Raw genomic sequence first — 22,794 nt, 5'->3', positions numbered from 1 at the left:
AATGCTGGCCAGCTCACACCATGGCTGTGATAATTGACTGAACTAACAGACAGCCATTCGGTAGCCCTTCAACACATATATATTGAATCTACTATGTGCCAGGAGCTGTTTTAGGCGCTGGGAATGCAGCCTAAAGAGTCCCTGCTCTCAAAGAGCTTGCACTCATCACCTAATGTAAATCCACCAATGATGTCATGATTGTTCCCGTTTTATAAGTGGGAAAACCAACACTAGAGATCTAAAGTGAGTTGTCAGTTTTTTAAATATTTTTTTCATGTTTATTTATTCTTGAGAGAGAGCAAGAGAGAAAGAATGTGGGGGAAGGGCAAAGAGAGAGAGAGAGGATCCAAAGCAGGCTCTGTTCTGATAGCAGAGAGCCTGATGCGGGGTTCAAAATCACAAACTCTGAGATCATGACCTGAGCCAAAGTCGGACACTTAACCGACTGAGTCATCCAGGTGCCCTGAGTTGTCAGGTTTTATGCCAGGAATGGCTTGAGTCCAGAATCTACACCTGTCACGACTGAATGGTATTGCCCTGTGAGGACGTGCTCTGTGCCTGACACACAGGTAGCATTTGTCGTCTGTTCTTCAGAAGGAAGGCCAGAGATTTAAAAGGGAAAGCCCGCACCACTTCTTGGCAAAGCAGCAGATAAGGATGGACTGCCATGTGCTTATGAGCCACCTCCTTCTGCCCCAGGCGCCCAGCTCCCTGAGACCCACCACTCTCTCTGCAACACAGAATTTCCAAAACAGAAGTCCTTTGTGTGATCTGATCTACTTTCATTTCTCAGATGAGAGGAAACAAAGTCCAGAGAAGAAGGAACTTGCCAAGGTCAGTAGCTAGAGCCAGGGGGCCAGAGCCCAGTCTTGTGATACATAGGCTCCTCACTCCCCAGTGGGGCCCTGACACCAGCCTCCACCTCCACTTCCCACCTGCAGCCCTTGCACTATGAGCAACATCGATAAAACTGAGTAAGGCCCGTGGGAGGCGCCAGCCCAGCTAAGGTAAAGACAAAGAGAAAATGATTTGGGGAGGGGAAAGCTAGAGATCACACAGCCAGGAGGCATGGAGCTAGCTCTCAAAACTCGGGCTCCTTGACTCTAAGTTCTGAGCTCCTTCTGGGCCATCAAGCACACATGCTCTTGCACTCACTTTTAATCTCATATTCTTTCTCCCTGGCCTCTCTCACAGACCTGAGTCCTGGGCAGGAGTGAGGTATAACCACAATGAGTGGGGGCCCCAGAGTTTTGAGGACAGAGCTGCTGTACAAGTGAAGCATCAAATAAAAACCACAGATGGTTTATTGTATATCCTTCTCTGTAACTGAACTTGCCAGACATGTGTACATAAGACACTATGCAGCCATGCAAAGAATGAGATAGATCTGTATGTGCCTAAGACATAATGTTAAGTTGGGAAAAAAATTACAGAATGTTATGTACAGGGTAATCTCATTTGGATTAAGAAAAACCAGGTATATACACAGGTGTGTCTTGCAGTTATGTACACCCCCAAGAGTGATTATATGTGGGGATGCAATTGGATGGGACCGTGCACCAGGATAAAGAACTTACACTTCTTTTAACTTGATACTTCTGGATTATTTGAATGTTTAACACACTAGTTATGCAATAAGAATTTTTACTAAGAATTTTCTTTAAAAATAAACAACTTATCAATGAGGTAAAAAAATGTTTTGGGGTGCCTGGGTGACTCAGTCGATTTGAGTGTCCAACTCCTGATCTTGGCTCTGGTCATGGTCTCACAGTTCGTGAGATCGAGCCCCATATCCGGCTCTGTGCTGAGCATGGAGCCTGCTTAAGATTCTCCCTCACTCTCTGCACCCCTCGCTTTCTCTCTCAAAATAAATAAACTTTAAAAGAATGGGTTTTTTGCAATCAATACCTCTCTTGATGACAGTGAGCTAGGGGCACACACACACACGCATGCACACAGTGTGTCTCCCAGAACCCACAGACTCACTCACATTCACTTCATCTCAGTACTCTCTAGATTTCTTCACAAACAATCATCCCTCCCCACAGTTACACTGTGTGTTACTTTGCAAAGCATTTGTACATGGAGAAGTCAGGCAGACATTTAAAGGATGAGTCATTAATCAGAGACAGGCCTGGGGGGCATGGACACCCAGCATCCCTAGTGAAATGGTATTTCACTTTTTACTGGTGTATATTATAAATATCCACAGCAGCCACGCGATTCTCAAAGGTGTCAGTAACCCAAATAGGATTATAAAACAATATATGACATTCCGATGGTCTTTTTTTTTTTGCAAAAGTATTTTTAAAAGGATAAATAAGAAACTGGTAACAACGGCTACCTCTAGGGTGGGAGGAACCTGAAAGTCCTGGGTGAAAGAGAAACCTATCTTTCATTATACCCTCTTTTGTACTTTCTGAATTTGCTTTTACTATGATCATGTATTACTGCTTCAATTAAAATCACCCAAAGTACTGTTTGGGAGGGAAGAGGGGACCCAGCAACAATCTGGAAATTCACATGAACTCTTCTGTATGTGTATCATCAGCCTGAAGACTACATTTGGTATAAATCCTACCTATTTTCTCCAGTCACGAGGGGCATGTTCCCGGGAGAGAAGCACAATCACTATGGAGATTTTTTCACTGCAGCATTGCTTTATGAGTCTGGGGAGTGACTTGGGGGTTACATGGGTTGGAAGACTGCTGCTGCTGCAGCTGCTCCTTCTCTAGAGTGAATCGAAACATCTGGCATGCGCCTCTGTCTCATAGGTCAGTTGGGCCCACAGATACCCATAAATTCTTAAGGTGTGTGGTGAGAAGGCTGGGAAAGTCAGATGAGTGGACCCCACCAGGGGGAAGCATGCAAAACAGAAACACACGGATGGCTCACCCGGTTTCCCCCTGCCAGCACGGCTGCGGGAATGATTTGCAAGAGGCCAAGCCAAGTTCCTACTGCTCCAGACCACAGAGACAGAGGAAGAGGAAGAGAGAAGCAAGTCACACCTGCATGTTCCCCTTCTTCCTTCTTGGGAGAGACATTGTTTACTTGCAGACTGCAGGTGGTGGTGGCTGGGCCTGTAAACACCACTGGGAGGCCAACTGGCTTGGCTCAACCAGGTCATCTGAGCAGACGATCTGGAGCCACGTTATGGTCATCCAGCCAAAGCTTGTTTCCTGCCTAATTCCCTCTGGCAGACTCACCATGAGGCCTTACAGAGGAGACATGGTCCAACTTATAAACAGACACATGGGATCTGCAGCATGAGGGGCCTTGCCCTTGCATATGAGCCTGGGTTAAGTCTTAGCATGGCTTCCCTGTTATAAAATGATAATAATCCCAGATGTCTGTAGAGTTAACATAGCACTAACATTGTCTACCATGCCTATCATCAATGCCCATTTTACAGATGAAAAAACTGGAGGCCCAGAAAATTACTTTTCACGGTCTGTCTTTCCGCTACCTGTAGAGGACCTGGGCTCAGAATAGGCACCCAATATTAATTTGTTGAATGAAAGAAACAGTCATTGAATGAACTGACCAAAGGAGAGGAAGGGTACAAAGTGGAAACACCTCCTACTGGCTCATGAGAGCTCATCCTGTGCATACCTCCCAATGCTGCCTTCAAGAAGGTCATGTTCACAGCTTTAAATTGGTCGTAGTGGGAGTAGTTCTACCAGCATATTGGCAGATGCTACAAATCAGGGCTGTTTTGCCCTTTTCCCCCCATGGTATCAATTCATCAACACACTGGGGTATAAGTGCCACGTAGTATAGGCAATTAAAACCGAGGCAATTAGTATTGGCAATTATAATACAGGTTTTTCAGATCCTCACCTCTTTTTCAAGAGAAAGAGAGAGTGGGAAGAGTCTAAATGAATTATATTTATTATTTCAACATACATGTATGGATCCTACTGTATGCAAAGCTCTAGCACAGGCTGGAGGAAAGAAACAAGTATTTGAGAAACAAGTATTCTCAGGTACAAACTGTAATGTGCACACGAATCCCCTGGGGATCTCGGTAAGATGTAGATTATGATATAGTTGTTCTAGGTGGGACCTGAGAAACTGCATTTTGAAGAGGCTCCCAGGGGATGTTGATGTCGAGCCCTCTAACAAGACACAGCTAGGAAGCAAGAGGCCGAGTGACTACTGAGTGCTACTATGTGCCAACCAGTTCTGAACGTTAGAGATCTATTAACACATTCACTCCTCATGACACTCGGGACATTTTCCCCTCACCCACATTTTGCACATGAGACCACTGAGGCCCAGGGTCACCCAGCTGGTCAACTGCTCCTGGCTCAAACCCAGGGAGTCAGGCTCAGAAAATGAAGAGCCATTCTCTTTCCACTGTGCCACCTACTTGGACCTTCTTGAAAATGACCTGGCTTTCTCTTTCTCTTCCTCTCTCCTTTTTTACTAACTGCCCATTTCCTTTTTTTTTTTTATCACCTAAAGTACTTCTACCAGAGAAGAGCAAAGGAGAAGTGGGAATAAACGCTCAAGTGTATGAACCATGTCTTTTATTTTTGATATTCTGATTTTTTTTTAAATGTTTTATTTATTTCTAGGAGAGAGAGACAGCGTGAGCAGGGGAGGGTCAGACAGAGAGGGAGTCACAGACTGAAACAGTCTCCAGGCTCTGAGCTGGCAGTCAGCACAGAGCCCGATGCGGGGCTCGAACCCACGAACCATGAGATCATGACCTAAGCGAAAGTCGGACGCTTAACCGACTAAGCCACCCAGGCGCCCCACATTCTGATTCTTTAATCCTTGCCCTTCTCAGGACTGGCCAATTCCTAGAAATGGTAAACAAATTTGAAATGCAGGCTCTCAACTTCTGGGTCACTGTCCCCCTGCCCTGGTCATCCCAGGGCTGCGTTCTAGACATGGGGAAGAGCCCCTGTGCCTCAGATTCCACTGAGTTATTACAAGTAGCCAATCCTAAGCATACTTACCTTGCCTCGCCTGTTTCTTCCTGTAAAAACCACAGTAAAGACTCTTGCCCACATCCTCTTATCCCCCATAACCTGACCCCTGATTGACCCCTATGCTTCCCTATGTGGCGTGCCCCTTGGGATCTTGAGTATAACAAACTGTTTTTTCAATGACAGTCATCTCCTGGTCTATGGCTTCACCATACCTAAATAATAATGAACTCAAGCTCCTTAAGAAAGAGAGAGCTCAATCCAAGTGAACATGTGGATTATCTAGGATTCCCCTCTTCTTTCCCAAGCTCAGCCCTTCTTAGAACTGGCTGGCATACACTCTCAATGGACAGCTTCTCAAGGTCGTTGCCCAAGGCCAGCCCTACTACATGTCTAGGGAGAGTGCCAGGTGTCCCCCAGCACTGTCAGGGCCTCTTACCTCATTCCCCGGCAAGTGCTGAGTGTGACACTGGACTGTTCTGCCTTCCTCACCGTCCCGTGGTAAAAGCAGTGGTCCTAGCAAGGAGAAAAGGGGGGCGGTCAGGCGTAAGGACACTGATAAGCATGGCAATGTTAATGTCTCATGAAGGCCAGGGATGATTATATTTATTCTAACTTACAGTCTGCAAAGAGCTTTCCAAGCCACCATTTTATTTGATCCTCATAATAGTCCTGGGAGGTGGGACAGGCCAGATGTCATCATCCCCACTGAACAGATGAAGAAGTTAAGATTCAGAGAAGCAAAAAGATTTGCCGAGGGTCTCCCTGCTAGTCAGAGAAGCCAGGACTTCAGTTCAAGTTCAGAGCTCTTTCCAGGACATGTGGCCACAAGAAACACTGGTTAGGGTCACATATGTGACTACCCTGCAGAGTTGAAATGAGTGTCCGCCCAGAATCTGAGTGTGATCTTATTTGGAATGAGGTCTTTATAGATATCAAAAAATTAAGATGAAGTCATACTAGACTTTATTTATCCTTTTTTTTATTAGAGAAAGAGGAGAGGACACAGACAGACAGAGAGAAGAGGCCATTGGAGGATGGTGGCAGAGATCAGAGAGATGCCACTACAGGCCAAGCAGCACCACAGACTTGGCTAGGAGCCACTAGAAGCTGGAAGAGCCGAGGAAGCATTCTTCCCTAGAGACTACAGAGGAAGCCTGGCCCCTCTGCTGACACTGTGATTTTGAACTTGCAGCCTCCAGAACTGCATCTTACACTCCTGAGTTCTCAGTGCTTTGCTACGGCAGCCTTGGGAATGTGATAGCCCCACTTCTTCCCCACCTCCCCTGAGTTCCTGCGTGTCTGGATCAGACTTGATTTGTCACCTGTATCCATGGATGCATGGAGTTCTGATGCTCTTCTCCCACTGGCATGTCTCACAGCCATCTGGTCTTCCCGCCCTGGCTGGACTCCTCATGACTACAGATAGCTGCTGAGCACCGCGCGAGGCGCCAGACCCCCAGCCAGGCCCGGAAGACCCAACAAGGAGCGAAGAGACATGGCTCCAGCCCTTCTGGGACATATGGGCTTGTGAGAGCCAATCTTAATTAAAAAGCTATACAAAGATTTAATTACAAACTGTGAATAGAGGCCTGAAGTAAAAGTTGGGAGGTGCCAGCAGAGTGTTTTATAAGTAGGGGAACCGGAGCATCTAGGAAGCCAACACAGCTGTGGGAGCACTGAAGCACAAACCAGACAGATGGGTGCAAACCAGGACTGTCCCTTAAAGGGCGCCAACAAGGGACGCACTGCTCCAAGCTTCTCCCCCAATAGTTCCAGAGAGATAAGCTGGTCAGAAGAGAGAGAAGGTAAATCCCCAGGGCAGAGCTAGTTCTGCAAAGGTCTTAGGAAGGTTTAAGCTATGTAGCTGCAGACATAGGAGCTCTCTCTTTCCCCCCACCAATGCCCAAGCAGGGCCAATCAGAAATCCCAGGCATCATGGACTGCTCTGCCGACTTAGTCCATGGAGCGTGGACATTTGATCTCGGGGTTGTGGGTTCAAGCCCCACAATGGGCGTAGGTAGAATCTTTAAAAAAAGAAATCTGGGGCATCAGCCTAGGGAATAGTCCAAGTGATCTATCACCAGGACCACACTTGCTTGTAGTTGTTCCTTGATCCCCAGCCGGCAGGAGGACTAAAGAAACTAAAGTTTAGTTAACTAAACTTAACTAAAGTTAAGCATTTTGGCACAGCCAGGACAGATTTAAGTGCAAGCTCCCATACCTGCCAGCGGCGCAAATAGTTCACAATGTCTCTCAGACCTCTAGCGTCTTCAGTCTCTACTCATGAGGTGGCTATGAGAATATGGTACATCAAGGACCTAGTCAGGGTACCTGGCCCACAGTGGCCGGCAATAAACCTGAGAGACCAGGTTATAGGCATTAAATTCTCCTTGTCAAAGGCAAAATGTGGCCTCGAGGGAGCTGGAAGCCGACCAAGATCCTGAATCCTCTGTAATCACCACACCAATTCTATGTCCCATGCAGCTGAGCCACACAGCCAGATCACAGGACATGGGCCAGGCTGGCACTCAGCTCAGAGTCAGTCTCCAGACCCCTGGTGGGTGCCCTTCCACCTGGCAACAACCCGCTGGCCAGTAGCTTGGCTCCTCCACCCATTTGTGCTCAGACACTCCAGAGGAGGGCAGGCAGCAGCCCCTCTCTTTGCATCAAATTCTTCTGGCTGTCAAACAAGTCAGATCCTGACCAGAGGAGTACAAAGGAAAGCACCTATGAAGTGTTGCACCTATGAAGCAAGGTGTTGCACCTATGAAGCAAGGTGAGGCAGGGACAATCTTTTCTCCAGCCACAATTGTATCTGCTTGCAAATGCCAGACTATCACATGTTTCTCCCTCCATCTCCGGATTCTGAGACCTGGGGGACACATCATCAAATGCTCAGGTTCTGAACCTGATCCTTAGAACTCAGCTACAGGGCCATGAACTCCACAGCCCAGGATCATTCACAGGTGGAAGAGGGGGGCAGGCCTGTATGGGGTACAAGGGGTTCGCAGATGTTGGAATGACGGGAGTCAAAAAGTTCAGACATGAGCATCAGCTAGTTTCAAAAATCCAGGTATCTCTACAAATAAAGAGAATTCAAATCCAGGGATGAGAGTGAAAGATCCCTTTGTACATCCTGGACTGATATGTTCACTGTCCGAGTGCTCTCTGAAATAGCGTAACAACTGACTTTTGTAACATGCTTTAAATTTACCAGGGGCTTTCACACACATCATTGTGTGTGATGATGATCCTGCCATTTGCTGTTACAAACAATAAGGGATAACATCTATCCAGCCCTTATGACTGAATAAAAAACTAATGTCAATTTTTTCCTTTTAATTCTGACAATCTCACAGCCTTATGAGGTAGATATTGTTATTCTTATTTTTTTAAAAAAAGGGAAACTAGGGGCACCTGAGTGGCTCAGTCAGTTAAGCTCCGACTCCTGATTTCAGCTCAGGTATTGATTTCATGGTTTCGTGGGTTCAAGCCCCACATCAGGTTCTGTGCTGACAGCATGGAGACTGCTTGAGATTTTCTCTCTCTCTCCCTCTCTCTTTTCCCCTCCCCATTCATGCTCTCTCTCAAAATAAATAAATAAACTAAAAAAAAAAAAAAAAAAGGAGGTGGGGGGAACTAAAGGTTGGAGAGGTTTCAAGTCATTCCCAAGGTCACACAGCCAGGTGGAGACTGGAATGACAGCAGCCTGACTCCAGACTCCATACCCACCCCTCTGGCAAAATCAGCCCCAGTAAAGTGCACAGGAGTTCATTTGTTATAGCTCTCTCTTCTAGCACCAATGGGGACTGAGCTCTAGTCTAAGCCTTATCATTTACTGGTTATCTGAACGTAAGCATGTTACTTTTTCTCTTTTCTCAGTTTCCTGAGAAATGTGGCGTTGGGAGAGATGTTTATAAATTCTCATAAAACCAGTGATTCATGTGTACCCTTGTATCACTCTGAGAGTCAGATCTTAGCATATCCAGTTTTCTGATGAAGAAACTCAATACTAGTTTGGTCAAAAGGGTTGTTGAGGGTCACGTAGCTAGTTTAAGCCAAGGCTACAACCCTGACTTCAGACCCCAAACTCTGTAACTCCTCCAGGCCCAGCTGATGAGTTTGAGAAAGTTCCCAGAGCTCCAGAGCTCCCACTATCCCAGGCCAAGGCTGGTAGCAAGGCATGGCCCTCAACATTGGGGTCAAGTACCGCTAAATGGTTTATTCTATTCTCATTTCTCTTTGAAGTCCTCAGCTCCCAGATAAGAAAGCTGACTAGGAGCTCCCTGAGGCTGGGACGGGCCTTTGCAAAAGTCTGGCAGGAGGGGATGTAAGAAAACGATGGTTTGTTCCATACTTCAGCTAGGATGTGCTTTGGTCAACAAGACCTTCAGGAAGAAGTGAGGGGAAGTTCTCTTCCATTCCTTTGTTTCTGAAAAGCCCTCATAGCATCTCTGTCTGACTCTGAGAGCACAAAGAACAAGTAAATGAGCAGTCATGAAGTCATTGCATTCCTCCTCAGCTTCTAGGCCTGAGAGGGCCACCCAAGGGGGCTTTCATAGCAGGAAGTATGAGCTCATGGCAAACTTGTGCACTGAGACCCATTCTTGAGCTGTGGGTAGAGAAGTGCAGGAGCCAAAATCAGAGGACAGTGCTTTGGGAGGTCCTGATGTGTAGGGGCTTTCGAGGCATGCCTGCCCTCTCCCTCCCTCCCTGGAGGCACAGAACATTAATGTCAATGATGGAAGAGGTTTCAACCAAGGGGCACTGCAGAAGGCAGGAAGCCACAGCCGGACAGCCTTCCCAGACATGAGAAGACACAGCCAACTTGCCTGCTGTGGGTATTGGCCACACTGCCAACTCCTTCCCTATGAACGAAGGTCTTGGTGAGTAAGATAGCATTAATCTTCACATGCAACAGTCCAACACAGCACCTCAGCTACCTGATTACTATGCCCTACACCTCTTAGATCTATTAAAACTTAGCTCTCCTGTGTTTCTTTCCCCATTCAAAGCTAAGCTGGTAAGCTAATCGGAGCTTTTACTGACTGAGGGTGGCTGCCATCATCTTTTGGACATCTGCACTCTAACAGGGATATTTTACAGATAGGCCGTGTAAGAATCTAAGATTCCGCAGGAAGCTGCCAGAGGAGCACTGAGGCAGAAAAACCTATCCTGTGGCCCTATACACCATGCCTCCACATCTATACCCCACAAAAGTGCAAGATATCCTGCCCCAAAGGCAGAAGACCACTGGTCTCCATCTTCCCTTCTTCACCCCATCTCATCCGCACGGTCTGAGAAGGATCAGTCTAATCCAGAGTGTCTCATCTTGGGTACTACTAACATTTGGGGCCAGATGATCCTCTGTTGGAGATAAGGAGAGGCTGCCTTATGCACTGTAGGACACTTAGCAGGATCCCTGGTTTCTACCCACTAGACGCCAGTAGCATCCACCTCCCAGTCGTTAGAGTCAAAACCTGGCTCCAGACATTGCCAAGTGTCCCCTAAGCGTTTGCTGGCCAAAATGGCCAAAGAAACAAATAGAATATTTTAGGGTAACTGCATCTGATTAAAATGGATATAAGTCATCCTGAATCATGCTTTCTTTGCATTATGTTAGTTACCCACATATTAACAAAAGTTTAAGTAAAAGAAACAATTTAAACAAAATCACTCCCAGCTGAGAACCACTGCTCTGATCCCATGAATACTAACAGGTCTCTCAGTAGGAAAAGCTAGCAAACCATGAAATGTGTACAATTCACTACCTTAAGTGCCCACACATGGGGTGTGGTGAAGCAGACTAAAACTTATCCTTCTGAGAAACCATTTGAAAGACCATTTTTTAAATGACAAATCTTTGCACAAATATCCAAACTCAAAAACACTTTTGAGGGGAAAAAATATTCAGTATGAAGATGGCAGCAAAACAAGAAAATCCACGTAACCTAAAATCACATTAAAAAAAGCAGACTACAAAACCTTATACATCCATATGGAAAAGGATCAATTAAACATCTAATTAAGTGCAATGGCGGGATTACCAGTAAATCACTGCTTTTACTTAAACTTTTGTTAATGTGTGGGTGATTAACATACAACAGAGAAAATGTCTGCTTCATAAAGATTTACACCAATTATAATCAGATGCAATTACCCTAAAATATTCTGTTTGCCTGACCATTTTAGTCAGCAGAGGAGAGGGCGCCCTTATGAAACAACAAATTCACAGTTTGCTTTTCCTGCTCACGGCCTAGGTCTGAGGTGAGGGCAAACAATTCCTGCAGAGGAGGGACTGTGCCCACCACGCATCTCCCCACTTCCCAGGGGTGGGACCAGGACAGGCCAGCTGCTTGACTGATCTCTGCTGACCTGAACTCACCTCAGATTTCAGCGTGGTGGTCTGAGCGTTGCCACTTGGAGTATAATGGGTTTCTGTGTAGGCTGGAGCAAAAAGGTACCTGCAAAGAATAAACACAGACATTTGTCTCTTCAGGTGCTGGCCTCCACCCTTCTGGAAACAGTAGCCAGTCATTCTGAATGACCCAGGATGAACCACTCAAGCATCTCTGTGCAGAAGAAAATGAGCAGCCGTAAGGGCCTACAGAATAAAAAGAAAACCAGGAAGAAGTTCATTGATTTTGTTTTCAGTGGGATCATCACCTAGTATGGACACAACCAGACGAAGAAGACAAAACTAAAGCATTGGTTGCAACTCTTTCCGGGTCCTGGGAATGTACACACGCAAACCCATACTCAAAAACTCCCAGGGTCTGTGGACACTCTTTTTTACCTACATTGATTATGCTCGCACTGTATCCACCAACTTGCAGTATCGACTTGCCAATTTTTCTTTAAGGGAATCCTTCCTTCCTGTTTCATGTTCTGGTGAAGCTGTCAGTCAAGGTGTCCTACCTGGCCCTGGCCAAGGGTGGCCCGTGTTTCAAGTTAAGGCAATGCAGTGATGCTGCAAAGACCGAACAGATGGAAGTAATTTATCTGTTCCTTTGTTCTGGCTGCCTGGATTCCCAGAGGTGCCTTTGCCTGCCTTACTGAGACCTAGTGGTTCAGATTGCCTGAGATCTGGTAGTTCTGTGTGCTACCCTTACAATAAATTCTTCTTTTCTTTTCTTTTCTAAAATTTCACATTGGTTTCTCTCTTGCCACAGATCCCTTGAAGCTGAGGTTAAGAATCCCTTACCAAAGGCAAGGCAACACCAAACAAGGTTCTCAGCATTTCTTGAAAAGTTGAAAGAAAAATAAAAGAGCCAAATGGATATTTTAACTAGCTTGGCCACATTAAAAACAAATGCATCTATAGAAAGTTGAGGTCTAAGGGGGAAAAGGTGTCTAACGGAAGAGAAATTGAAGTCTAGTAAAACAAGAATTAAGAGAATCTAGATGTATTAACATGGAAAAAAATGTTTAAAAATGGTGTTAGATAAAAACAATAAATTTCAGGAAAATATACATTTTAAAAGCTCATCTTAATGAAAAACTAATAACAAGACACACTAGTGTAGGCACTGAAAGCATCCGGAGAAGCAAATGCCCATTGTTAATGGAGGTTATCTCAGGGGATTGCAGATGTTCACAATCTAAGTTGCATATTTCTAAAAATCGGTTGATTTCTAAAAATAATTATTTATTTCGAAACCTGAAAACCTAATTTAAAACTGCTTTTGAAAAGAGAAAAGTATAGACTGAGGCCAGCACAGAGAGCCAAAGGAATATACAGAGACCACCCTGGATTTGGAAGAGTGGACACTTCCCAGTAAGTCACGGTCAATTGAAGAGTGTCTCCAGACCCTACAGACTTCCAGCTGAAAGTTCTAGGACTCCTGACTCTCAGATTCCTCTCCACTCCTAGGATGCAGCCAGAAGGCAAATGTCACAAGAATTGTCTCTTATACTGTTGATGTCAAGCCCTTCAACATCAAGGCTTGGACAAGAAGAAAAGAAACCCAACAGAAAAATGTAAAAATAAAGCAAAGTACAAAACCCAGCTCATGTAGAGAAACTCTCATTCACATGAAAACTCTGGGTCAGTAGCTCACTTGGCTGGTTCTGTCTCTCAGCCCTGTGTCTTTCTCCTTAGCACCTAATTAGCCAAGGATCCAAGGAAGGAGTCACCCATTTGTCTGAGGGAGATAAACTGTAAGCCCCAGGAGGACTGAGGCCAAGCTATTTAGCACACCAATATATACCAGTGCTTAACATTTATTTAATGAAAGAATGACTTAACTATTATTGAATGAATGAGTTGTTTCAGCATTAGGAGCCTTAGGAGCTTGGAGCATGGTCTGGAGTCTGAGAGAATGAAGTTTAAATTCCAGCTCTGACATCTACTGTCTCCATGGCCATGAGTGAGTTGTTTTACCTCTCTGAACCTTTGTTTCCTCTTTTGCAAATGTGAGGATAATATGCCTACTTGATAGGGCTATATTAAGAGTATCATAACAAAAGGCACGAAAAGGGCTTAATACCAGACCTGGCACAGAGTAAGCTCAGTAAAGGTCAGCAATTACATTATTGCTTTCACCAGGGATTATAATGGAAGAACCCAGAAAAACTGATAGAATCTACCCATTTTCCCCTAACCCTCCCCAGCCATTAATGTCTGAGTTTATCACTTGAGAGAAGTAAACAAGCAATTAGCTCATTCCTGCAGGCCCACTCCCTGCATCTGCTTTCACAGACGGCATAGTGGACAGCTAGCAAAGGGTTCAGAGTTTAATGGTCTATTCTCAGTGCCAGTGTGGAGATGTGAATTTTCCCATAGGAAATGCGCCACTGGTAAATACATTCTCAGCCTAGTCTGGGTCTTAGGGGGGAAAAATCATTTATTCAGTGACATTAAGATGCTCCCAAGAGAACATTCCAGATTGAACCCCAGAGGTGTCCACATTACGGTCAATCCCCAGCCATATCTTCAGAAGGGTAAGCATCTTTCTGTAGCTTCTTATTCTGAGGATATGACACCATTATCACAGGACTCTCAGAGCCTTAGGGTTGAAAGGGACTTCCGTAATCCTTCAGCCCAACTCACTAGACTGTGGGCTCCCTAAGAACAAGGACACACTTGCTTCGTTCAGGGCCTCTCCCCAGCTCCCAGCACCTACCAGGAAGGCATTACTTGTTTATTCTGTGAATAAGTGGATGAATGACTAACGAATGAACCTTCTACTTAGTGTAGGAATCTGCCAGATGGCCATTCAGTATTAGACATCTCCAGTGACAGGAAGAGCTCATGAGACCACTCAACTCCATTTCAGACCACATACAATAGTTAAAATTCTTACACTGAACCGAAATCTCTCTCTCTCTGTAACTGGCACCCACTCGCCTCATTCTGTGTTCTGAATCTACGTGAAATGATCTGCTTCCTCCTCTACCTAATTGCCTTTCCGGACCAGCAGCATCAGCATCACCTAGGAATTAGTTAAAAATGCAGACTGTTGGACCCCACTCCATATGTACTGGGGCAGACAGAAACTCTGAGCTTAGGGCCCAACTATCCATTGTAATAGCTCTCTACATGATTCTGATGCAGAACCACCATCCTAAACCACAAGTCCTCAAAACACTTTTAAGGTAGGCGAACTTCAGAAATACCAAAGTGTCTCATTCTCCAAGCCCCTATCGCCTTCCTGCCTCCACCACATCCTGGATCATTCTGAGTCTGAAAAACCCAGATAAGATGCATCACAACAGTTCACACATATTGAAGTGTTAAACCATTTAATACACCTATGTACAACACGCCTATGAGGTAGGTCCTAATCGTTTCTCTGTTTTGTAATTGAGAACACTGGGAACTCAGACATTTTACTTGTCCAAGTTCTCATGGCACAATGTCAGGACCAGGTTTCAGACCCAGGTCTGTTGGCCCTGACTATGCTCCTTAAGCACTTTTCTGCTCCATATCTTAGAAGGCAGAAGCATAAAAATAAAGCACTTCCAAGAACCAGCAGTCCAAATCACAATTGGATGGTAATGATAATGGCCTTGCAGACACATGGGATGTCACAAAAATGTCATGCACTGTTAGATGCAAATACATGCAGAGAAAATTATAGTAAGCAAGGCACATGGCAGGAGAAAGAGGATGAATATGTTAAGAACTTCAGGGCTAGTTTTTTGAAACAATAACCCTTTCTCCTAATAGGGTTGCAGATGTTGGCCAGGAAGGTCCTTCTTTCTAGAAGCAAAAGGTAGGGTCATGTTTCATCACCACCATCTGTGCAACTCTACCGATAGACAAAACATGACTTTCAAATCATCCCCACTGCCCTGAGCCAGGCCCATCGATGCCTGTGTGCCCATGTGGTGCGTTGGCAGTGTTCTGAGGACTCAGAGAGACAGCCACAGGGCCACTGAGCAGCCCAGCTTGGCCCACCCGCCCCATCTTCAGCCACATCTTGTTCTCATCTCCTCCCTGACAAGGGGCTGGCTCAGCATATCAGCAGGAAGCCATCTCTCACCACTGGAGTGTATTAGGATTTTCAGGAAACAAGTTGTGAGTGATGTGCGTCCAGGAAGAGAGAAGGACTATCCAAGATTTCCCACCCCACCCCCTCCTTTTACTGGCTTTGATGGAAAAGCAGTTTCTACTAGTGTCCCCCCCCCCCATATACACACCCTCCAGGCTCACAAGCCCACAAAGCAGGCAGATGGTATTCCTATACTAACAGCAGCTAGCATAGAAATGCTCACTGTGGGCAAAATCCAGGTCACTCAGACCCCAATGTCCTCCACCAAAACCTGCACCTTCTGAACCCCACCTGGGAAAATAAGCTTTCTCTCAAATTCTAGACATAAGGTTGCTCTCCAGGGAAGGACAACCGAGCTGCCTATGCTGGCCTGGGCCCTGTTTGTACACGCAGCCGGACCCCAAAAGCACACTGCAATCTGGAGCAACCCTGACCCGTCTCTCCTAAGGCCCAGTGCATTCAAAACCAGAACAATCCCGTTAAAGACTATTTACTATCAGACAAATTTCAGATGCCTCTCTAACTTCAATCTCTAAAACTCCCTCTGGAGAGAGAGGCAGCAGGGCTAAAACAAATTTGCAAAACATCTCTGAGTTCAGCCCTCCTTCCTCTGCTTCAGATAAGCACGTGGTGAAGACAAAGTGATAACCATTTCCAAACTACCTTGAAGAACAACCAATGCGGCCATGCTCAGCATAAGGAAACATTACTTAGCTCAGCCCACAGTGGCTATTTTTACTGACAGACACCTCCTTCCCCCAGATCTTGCTCCATCTAGGTCTTTCAAGAGTATCCTAGCACTTAAACACTGGTGATGCTTGGGGAGGTACAGCCTTGCTGAGCCCTCTTATTTTCCGTGGAGGACCTTCACCTTGCCCATCTGTGCTGATGATAACGTAAGCCTCTGTCATTTCTCGCTCATACTCTCAATGCCGTCGCCATGGGACTTAGCCCAGTAACTGCACAACACCCGGAAACACTGAAAAAATATAAAATCCCAAACCCCATCCCAGCTCCACTGAGAATTATGTTCTCTAGAGAAGAACTAAGAAATCTGTATTTTAAATAGTTTTTCCAGGGTGATGTTTTTTCAGGCTCTGGGAATTCTCCAATGCCACTGGATCAATTTTAACATTTTAAATTCTTTTTCCAATTTCTAGTCTTCTAATTACCCTCCCAAACCTAAAGATGATACCAGCACAGCACAGAGGGAAAGTCCAGGTCTCAGAAAGCTTCTCTTCGAGTACCAGCTGCACTACTCTCTAGGTAACTGTCTTTTCAAACCCTAGAAATGAAGCAAAAGATGACTGTGGTTGTTTTCAATTTCATTTCAAGAGCACCATGGAGTGGCAGGCTCGGAGAGGCCAAGCTAAGTAAGTGTCTTCGGCCTCTGTGTGTGGGGGTGGAGGGGATGTAGCTTTGAAAGACTATTTATAATTAATTAAGGCAGCTCTTGTATAACCCTGTAAAATGAGACATTACCTTGTAAAATGCTAATAAGATACAATAGAGGAAATGCAAATGATTTCCACCCAGTAGAAAAGATCATTCCAAAAGTTACAGTTTCATTGTCCCTAAGATGATATTAACCAGTTTTATGTCTAACTTAGCACACTTTTCTCAACAAAAAATTTTTTCACTATTAAAAAAATACATATATACATACATACATACATGTTTCCCTTATCCAACATTTAAACCAGTTTTATCACCTTGCTGGTTCCCCCATTAATGAGATAAATTGAACTTTGACAAGTGCTCACCAGTATTTGTATGAGAACTATTTCACTTGAGTCACCTAAACCCCCTCTGTTTCCTAGACCACAAATAACAGAGTAATAACTACTACCTCACAGCCTCACTGAAAGGACCAAATGAGAAACATATATTCAAACACTAGCTCTGACCCTTCAAGTTCCAGTGAGCTTAGGCAAGTCAGTTAACCTTTCCGTGCCTGTTTTCTTATCTATAAAATGGGAAGAATTTTAGAATCTACTTCACGGGGTTGCTGTCAAATGCCTCTTCTTAAAGTATAAAGTTTTATGTTCTATAATTCACTGTTATTTTCTCCGGGAACAGCTATGTCACATGTGGCAAAATCTTAACAATTGGTAATTCCAGATAATGAGTATCTGAGGGTTCATAATACTAGTCTCTCTTTTATTGGGTATTAAAATGTTTTAACTAGCAAGGGGACATTATGCCAGTCGCAAGCTACTTGGCCTTAATCTCCCATTATACCAAATGCAAATAGCGATGCCCAGGACAGGCAGACACTGGAAGGGTTTTTGAAAAGCAGAGACTGCTATTCTAATTAATGGCCGATGTTCACCCATATTTGGGACAAAATAACAAATTCAGTAAGTATTGTTTTGTTTTCTTTTGTTTTCGAAGAAGGAGAAAGTAAAGGGGAGAAAAGACAGCTGTTTCAGAACCAAGATTTCTAAACCAGTGCTCATTCCACCTCTGACTCCAAAGGAATGGAAACAAAGCAACATGCCAAAGCCATGGCCCTAAAGCCAAATAAGGATTGACAAGTCCAGGGGCCCACAGGCAGAGGCATTCCTTTTGGAATGAATAGAAAGGCCAAGGAAGGAGGGACTTCAACCATCGTTCCTAATCTAAAGAAAGAGGATCTCCTCCTACTCCAAGGACTTTCTTGAATAAGTATCATTACTGCCAGGGGACCAGCTCCAGAAGCAACACTTTGAAGCAAGATGGTGCCACCCATAATCCTGGCAAAAAGCCAAAACTACATGGTATGTTTTCTTTAATCTTTTATTAAGGAAGTTTCCAAACAATGCGGTAAATCAACACTCTTTTTCACCAGCCGCTTCCCATTACATCTTCTCCCAGTCCCCATAAGACCTAGCATCCCTCCCGCCATCTCCTGGTTGTATGTTTTGCTTTTATATACCAAAGGATGTTTGGATGAGCACTGTTTACTCCTTTGACAAGCAGGGTCTTTCTTTAATCCTCTCAATGCCTCCCTCTTGGCTAACTACACAGAAATGAGTAACTTCTCTGTGCAAACACGGCTGATTTCTTGGGATCAGGGAGCTTAACTGTTGGCGGCCTGAGATAAGGGACCTCAAAATGACTCACCCAAGAGTCTACAGGTTTATTCTGCAGTGTCCTAAGGAGCCCATTATGAGTATTTGTTGGAGCTGGGTAAGAACAGTTAAAGCAAATGGGGTACTATCTCTACCACTTCTTAGAAAATTTTTAAAAATGAAAACATTGCCTGATAGCAGTCTCTGTAGCAACCAGATTTTGATAAACAAGGGTGCCTGTTTAAAAGATCAACCTGAAGCGAAGGGTCAAAGCAAGAGATAACAGGCATATTTCAGAGATTTACTTTGTGAATAAGACAAAAGGGAAGGAAGAAAAGGAACCCCTAAGATCACTGGGCTTATGAAAACAGGAAAGACGTGAATAGGTGGACCATTTCATTTTTCCTATGAAAAAAAGCAAACAAACAAAAAGCAGGCAGGTGAAGACGAGAAACCAACCCACCTTAAATGTGGGTGCTTCATTCCTTTTATACTCTGATTAAATATCCCAGTAACTCTGCCCCAGGTTTCTTAACATCCCAAAGCACAAATCACAGCTATGGCACAATCAAAAAGGTCAGATGTTGGAGAGCCCTTCTAGATTGTAGTGGACAAATATTGTCCCTACCTCCAGCATCCCTGCCACCTTCTTGGCATAAGATTGCCCCAAGGTGCATTTAGACAAATGCTCCCCTGTCACTGCATACAGACTGTGGGCACCTGGAGTCAGTAGTGACAAGCCAGGACAATTGAATCTCATTTCACCAAATTCCATGATGGGTGACATCTGGTGAAAATGGCTGGAGCAGAGTCACCCCAGTGGGGGCACCAGAAGAGACTATGAATTCATAAATCCTGTCCTGTTCAAGCCCTAGTTCTTCAGCTTTTTCCCTCCAATACATTCTATTCGTTGTCCCATATCCTTTCCATAAAGTTTGTGTGTGGTGGGGGGAAGGATCAGTATACAAACTGCAGAGTCGACTGCAACAAAAACAGCTTTATATGCCACCCTCTCTGTCTAATGCTTCTCCTCAATCCACTTTTTTTTTAAGTTTATTTATTTTTGAGAGAGAGAGAGAGAGCAGGGGAGGGGCAGAGAGAGAGGGAGACACAGAATGTGAAGCAGGCTCCAAGCTCCGAGCTGTCAGCACAGAGCCCGATGCAGGGCTTGATCTCACAAACCATGAGATCATGACCTGAACCGAAATCAAGAATCAGACACTTAACTGACTTAACCACCCAGGCACCCCTCAATATACTTTTATAGATGAAGAATTTGAAAAAGAGCAAAAGAAATTTACCCAACATCACATAGTTATATTTTGCCTCTAAACTCATCAGTCTAAATAAACAAAAGTAAGCTAAATGTCAGTGGTAGATATTCCAAGAGTTAGGCCATCCATATACTCCCAGAAGGCAGAAAGGAAGGTTCATGTAATCTTATCAATAATTGCTTATCAAGCAACATCACATAGTACAAACTGTGGGAAACATGCCATCAGGGAGACCCAGTTCCTCCTGGCTTCAATTCATCAGGTATTTGTTCTGGGCCTCTTCTGAGCCTCACGCTCTGCGTCTGCAAACGTGTTGACTGAGCCCAGTGGTGTGCCAGGCACTGTGCTATGAGGCTAAGGGAGTTGAGTGAGACAAGCACAGTTTTCCTGCTCTCGTGAAATATGCCTCTTAAGCATTAGGATAATTTTGCACTGAAGGTAATTGAAAAGAAACAGATACAAAAAACATGTTCTCTGCCCTCCACCTATTTGCCTAAAAGCAGGACAAAAATTTTCAAAGGCGTTCCTCCTCCCTTCTCTACCAGGAAGGACAAAAGTTAATCACTGGAGACAACTTCAGACCCTATCCACCCGGGAAGGCACCAGAGGAAACTACATAACAACTTTAATTGACTAGATTTGATATCCCATTAGTTTACCATATATTTACCTTCCCACAGTTTACCATCTTTGGAAGCCTAACTGTTTTCCTCTGTCCTGTCATTTCTCTAGAAATTTATTGTTCTTTGGGAAAGATGCTACAAAAGCCTGAATTCTAACTCTTTGAGTTACTCCTCATTTTCCCCTGGCTATCTCATATGTATACATGTTAATAAACTTCCATCTGTTTTTTTTTTCTTGTTAATCTGTCTTCTGTTTACAGGTTTACCAGCCAAGAACTTAGAAAGGTAGAGGGTATATTACTCCTCCCCCGAGACCCCCGCCCAAGGTCAGCTGTGAAAGCACTTTGCAAACCAGGCCACACAGAAGGCGGGTATGACCATCTGGTCCCAGGAAGCCAAGTCACGGTTAAACAGCTCATCTTCCTTCCTTCCTAGAACTGCTGCAAACCACTCAGGCAACCAACTTCCAAGTAACCCTAACAAGCTGCTTACATAGCTATGGAGGAAGGATGCTGGTGCATCAATGTTTAGGTGTGTGTGTGTATATGTGTGTGAGTGTGAGTGTGTGTGTGTGTGTGTGTGTGTGTGTGTGTGTGTGTGGACAAACAGGAAGAATGGCCTAGAGAATAGGAACTAAGGGTCCTTACTCAACATTGCTGATCTTTTACCCAGCCATATTCTTACCACCGCATAACTGAAAGGCTTGCTTAATCTTGCACTCTTACCCAAGCCCCAAATTTAGCATCAAGAAGTCAGGAGATAAAGTACTTCTAGCATACCAGGAGGCTGATATCTTTTCCAACACTTAGATCACCTCTTTCCCCAGCGTTCCAGTCTCCTTCCAAAGGAATCATTTTCTGTGACTTGCCTTTCCTTTCAGTAGAGGAGGGGGCTTGGAAACAGAAACCATGCCTGATATAATGCAGCCATTATAGCCCTTTGGCCCATCTGGACATCTCTCCAGGGAGGCTGATGCAAGAGGAGAAAATGTGGAAGCTGCCAGTTTTCCACAAATCTGTAACCTCAGGCGAGAGAAAAGGAAAGGGGGCAGTGGGGTACAAGGGAGCTATGGAAGGGACTGGAAAAGAGCCATAAGTACAGAAGTCATAAAGACCCCATTTCTCCTGAAACCGGCTGAGGAAAGCCTGGCCCAGCTCCACCCACTCAATGATATCATTGTTTTCAACAAAAGCCAGTTTGAGAACCCCCAGAGAGGCTCCCAGTGAGGCCCCAGCTGCTGGACCAGGCAGAAGGCTCACCAGTTCCTGGGAGATTAAGTGCAAAAAATTGCAGATAAGGGGGGAACCATGTAAAAGGCCAAATTACAGAGATAACCAGGGGAAGGACAGACTTTGCTTCTGCCCAGCCTTTTAAGGCAAAGGAAAGAGAACAGGACACTACTTTACACATGGATTTTATCAGTGGATCTCCACCATGATCCTGCAAAGTTGGTGCCTGGGGATTATTACCTTCATCTAATGAGAAGGCTAAGGACAAAGCCAGGGGCCAGCAGCCCTGTCCCACTACCTACTCATGCAGGAAACTCACACTGGCCTTTGAATCCATCTCCTTCCGCAGCCCCTAGTCAACCCATCTCCCAGTCTCCATGATTCCACCCTATAAACATCCCTGTAACGCATCCCCTTCTCTCCTTATCAGCTACCTCTTCCTTAAATTTAATCACCTTAATTTCTCACTCACTTATAATAAAACTCTTGAATGGGTCTTAGTACCTCTCTCGTCTTGCCCCTTCCAACCCATCCTACACTTCAGTTGAAGTAGTCCTTGTCAAATGCTGTTTGACAAACAGGAGGCTGTTACTATCTGGCTTTTAAAATACTCTTCATTAGCTCCATTGCCCTCAAGATAAACAGCCAACCCCTTTAAGGAGCCTAAAAAGCTCTTCAAAGACTCACCCCTGCCTACCTAGCCAACTTCCTCACTCACTATTATTTCCTCCTGCCCTCCTCCTTCTCTGCTCTAACCACAAAGAACTTTTTCATCTCCTCATGTTACTCTTGCCTTTGGGCCTTTGTTCTTCTACCACTGCAGCTTGAATAGGCCAACTCTACCACCCTCCTGCCTACTCCTTCCTTCCTTCACTTCCTCCCAGAAGCCTTCCCTTACCTCTAATCTAGGGTAGGTCCAGGGAGCCCCATGCTCCCACAGTGGGCTGTACATCCTCCAATACAGCCCTAATTGTTCCAGAAAAGTTTAATTCCCAGGCTCCCACTAAGCTCTAAGCCCTACCATGGCAGAGACTGTGCTTTGCTTGGCCCTATTCTCCAAGGAACACCCACCATATGGTTGGCACTCACAATATTTGTTGAATGAAGGAAGAAAAGGAAGGAAAGAGAAGAAATTAAGAGTTACCAGTGAGTAGACCAGAGCTCAAGCCCAGTACAATA

The 22,794-nt window shown here is 44.9% G+C and overlaps 1 protein-coding gene across 1 annotated transcript in view; it reads right to left on the bottom strand.

The window, feature by feature from the left end:
• The window catches only part of ADAM19 (ADAM metallopeptidase domain 19), an 84,156-nt gene that overhangs the window by 40,346 nt on the left and 21,016 nt on the right, over nt 1-22,794 (bottom strand). Inside the window, exons 4-5 of the mRNA XM_039249452.1 lie at nt 11,326-11,404; nt 5,377-5,453 (exon numbers count right to left, since the gene is read on the bottom strand). Coding sequence (XP_039105383.1) covers nt 5,377-5,453; nt 11,326-11,404 — 156 coding nt within the window. The remainder of the gene's footprint in view (nt 1-5,376; nt 5,454-11,325; nt 11,405-22,794) is intronic.

The sequence above is a fragment of the Hyaena hyaena genome, unplaced genomic scaffold (assembly GCF_003009895.1).
Source record: "Hyaena hyaena isolate Hyena2069 unplaced genomic scaffold, ASM300989v1 scaffold_336, whole genome shotgun sequence".
Lineage (NCBI taxonomy): Eukaryota > Metazoa > Chordata > Mammalia > Carnivora > Hyaenidae > Hyaena > Hyaena hyaena.
The sequence above is the reverse complement of the archived record's forward strand: the minus strand, read 5'-3'. Positions and strand labels throughout refer to the sequence as shown.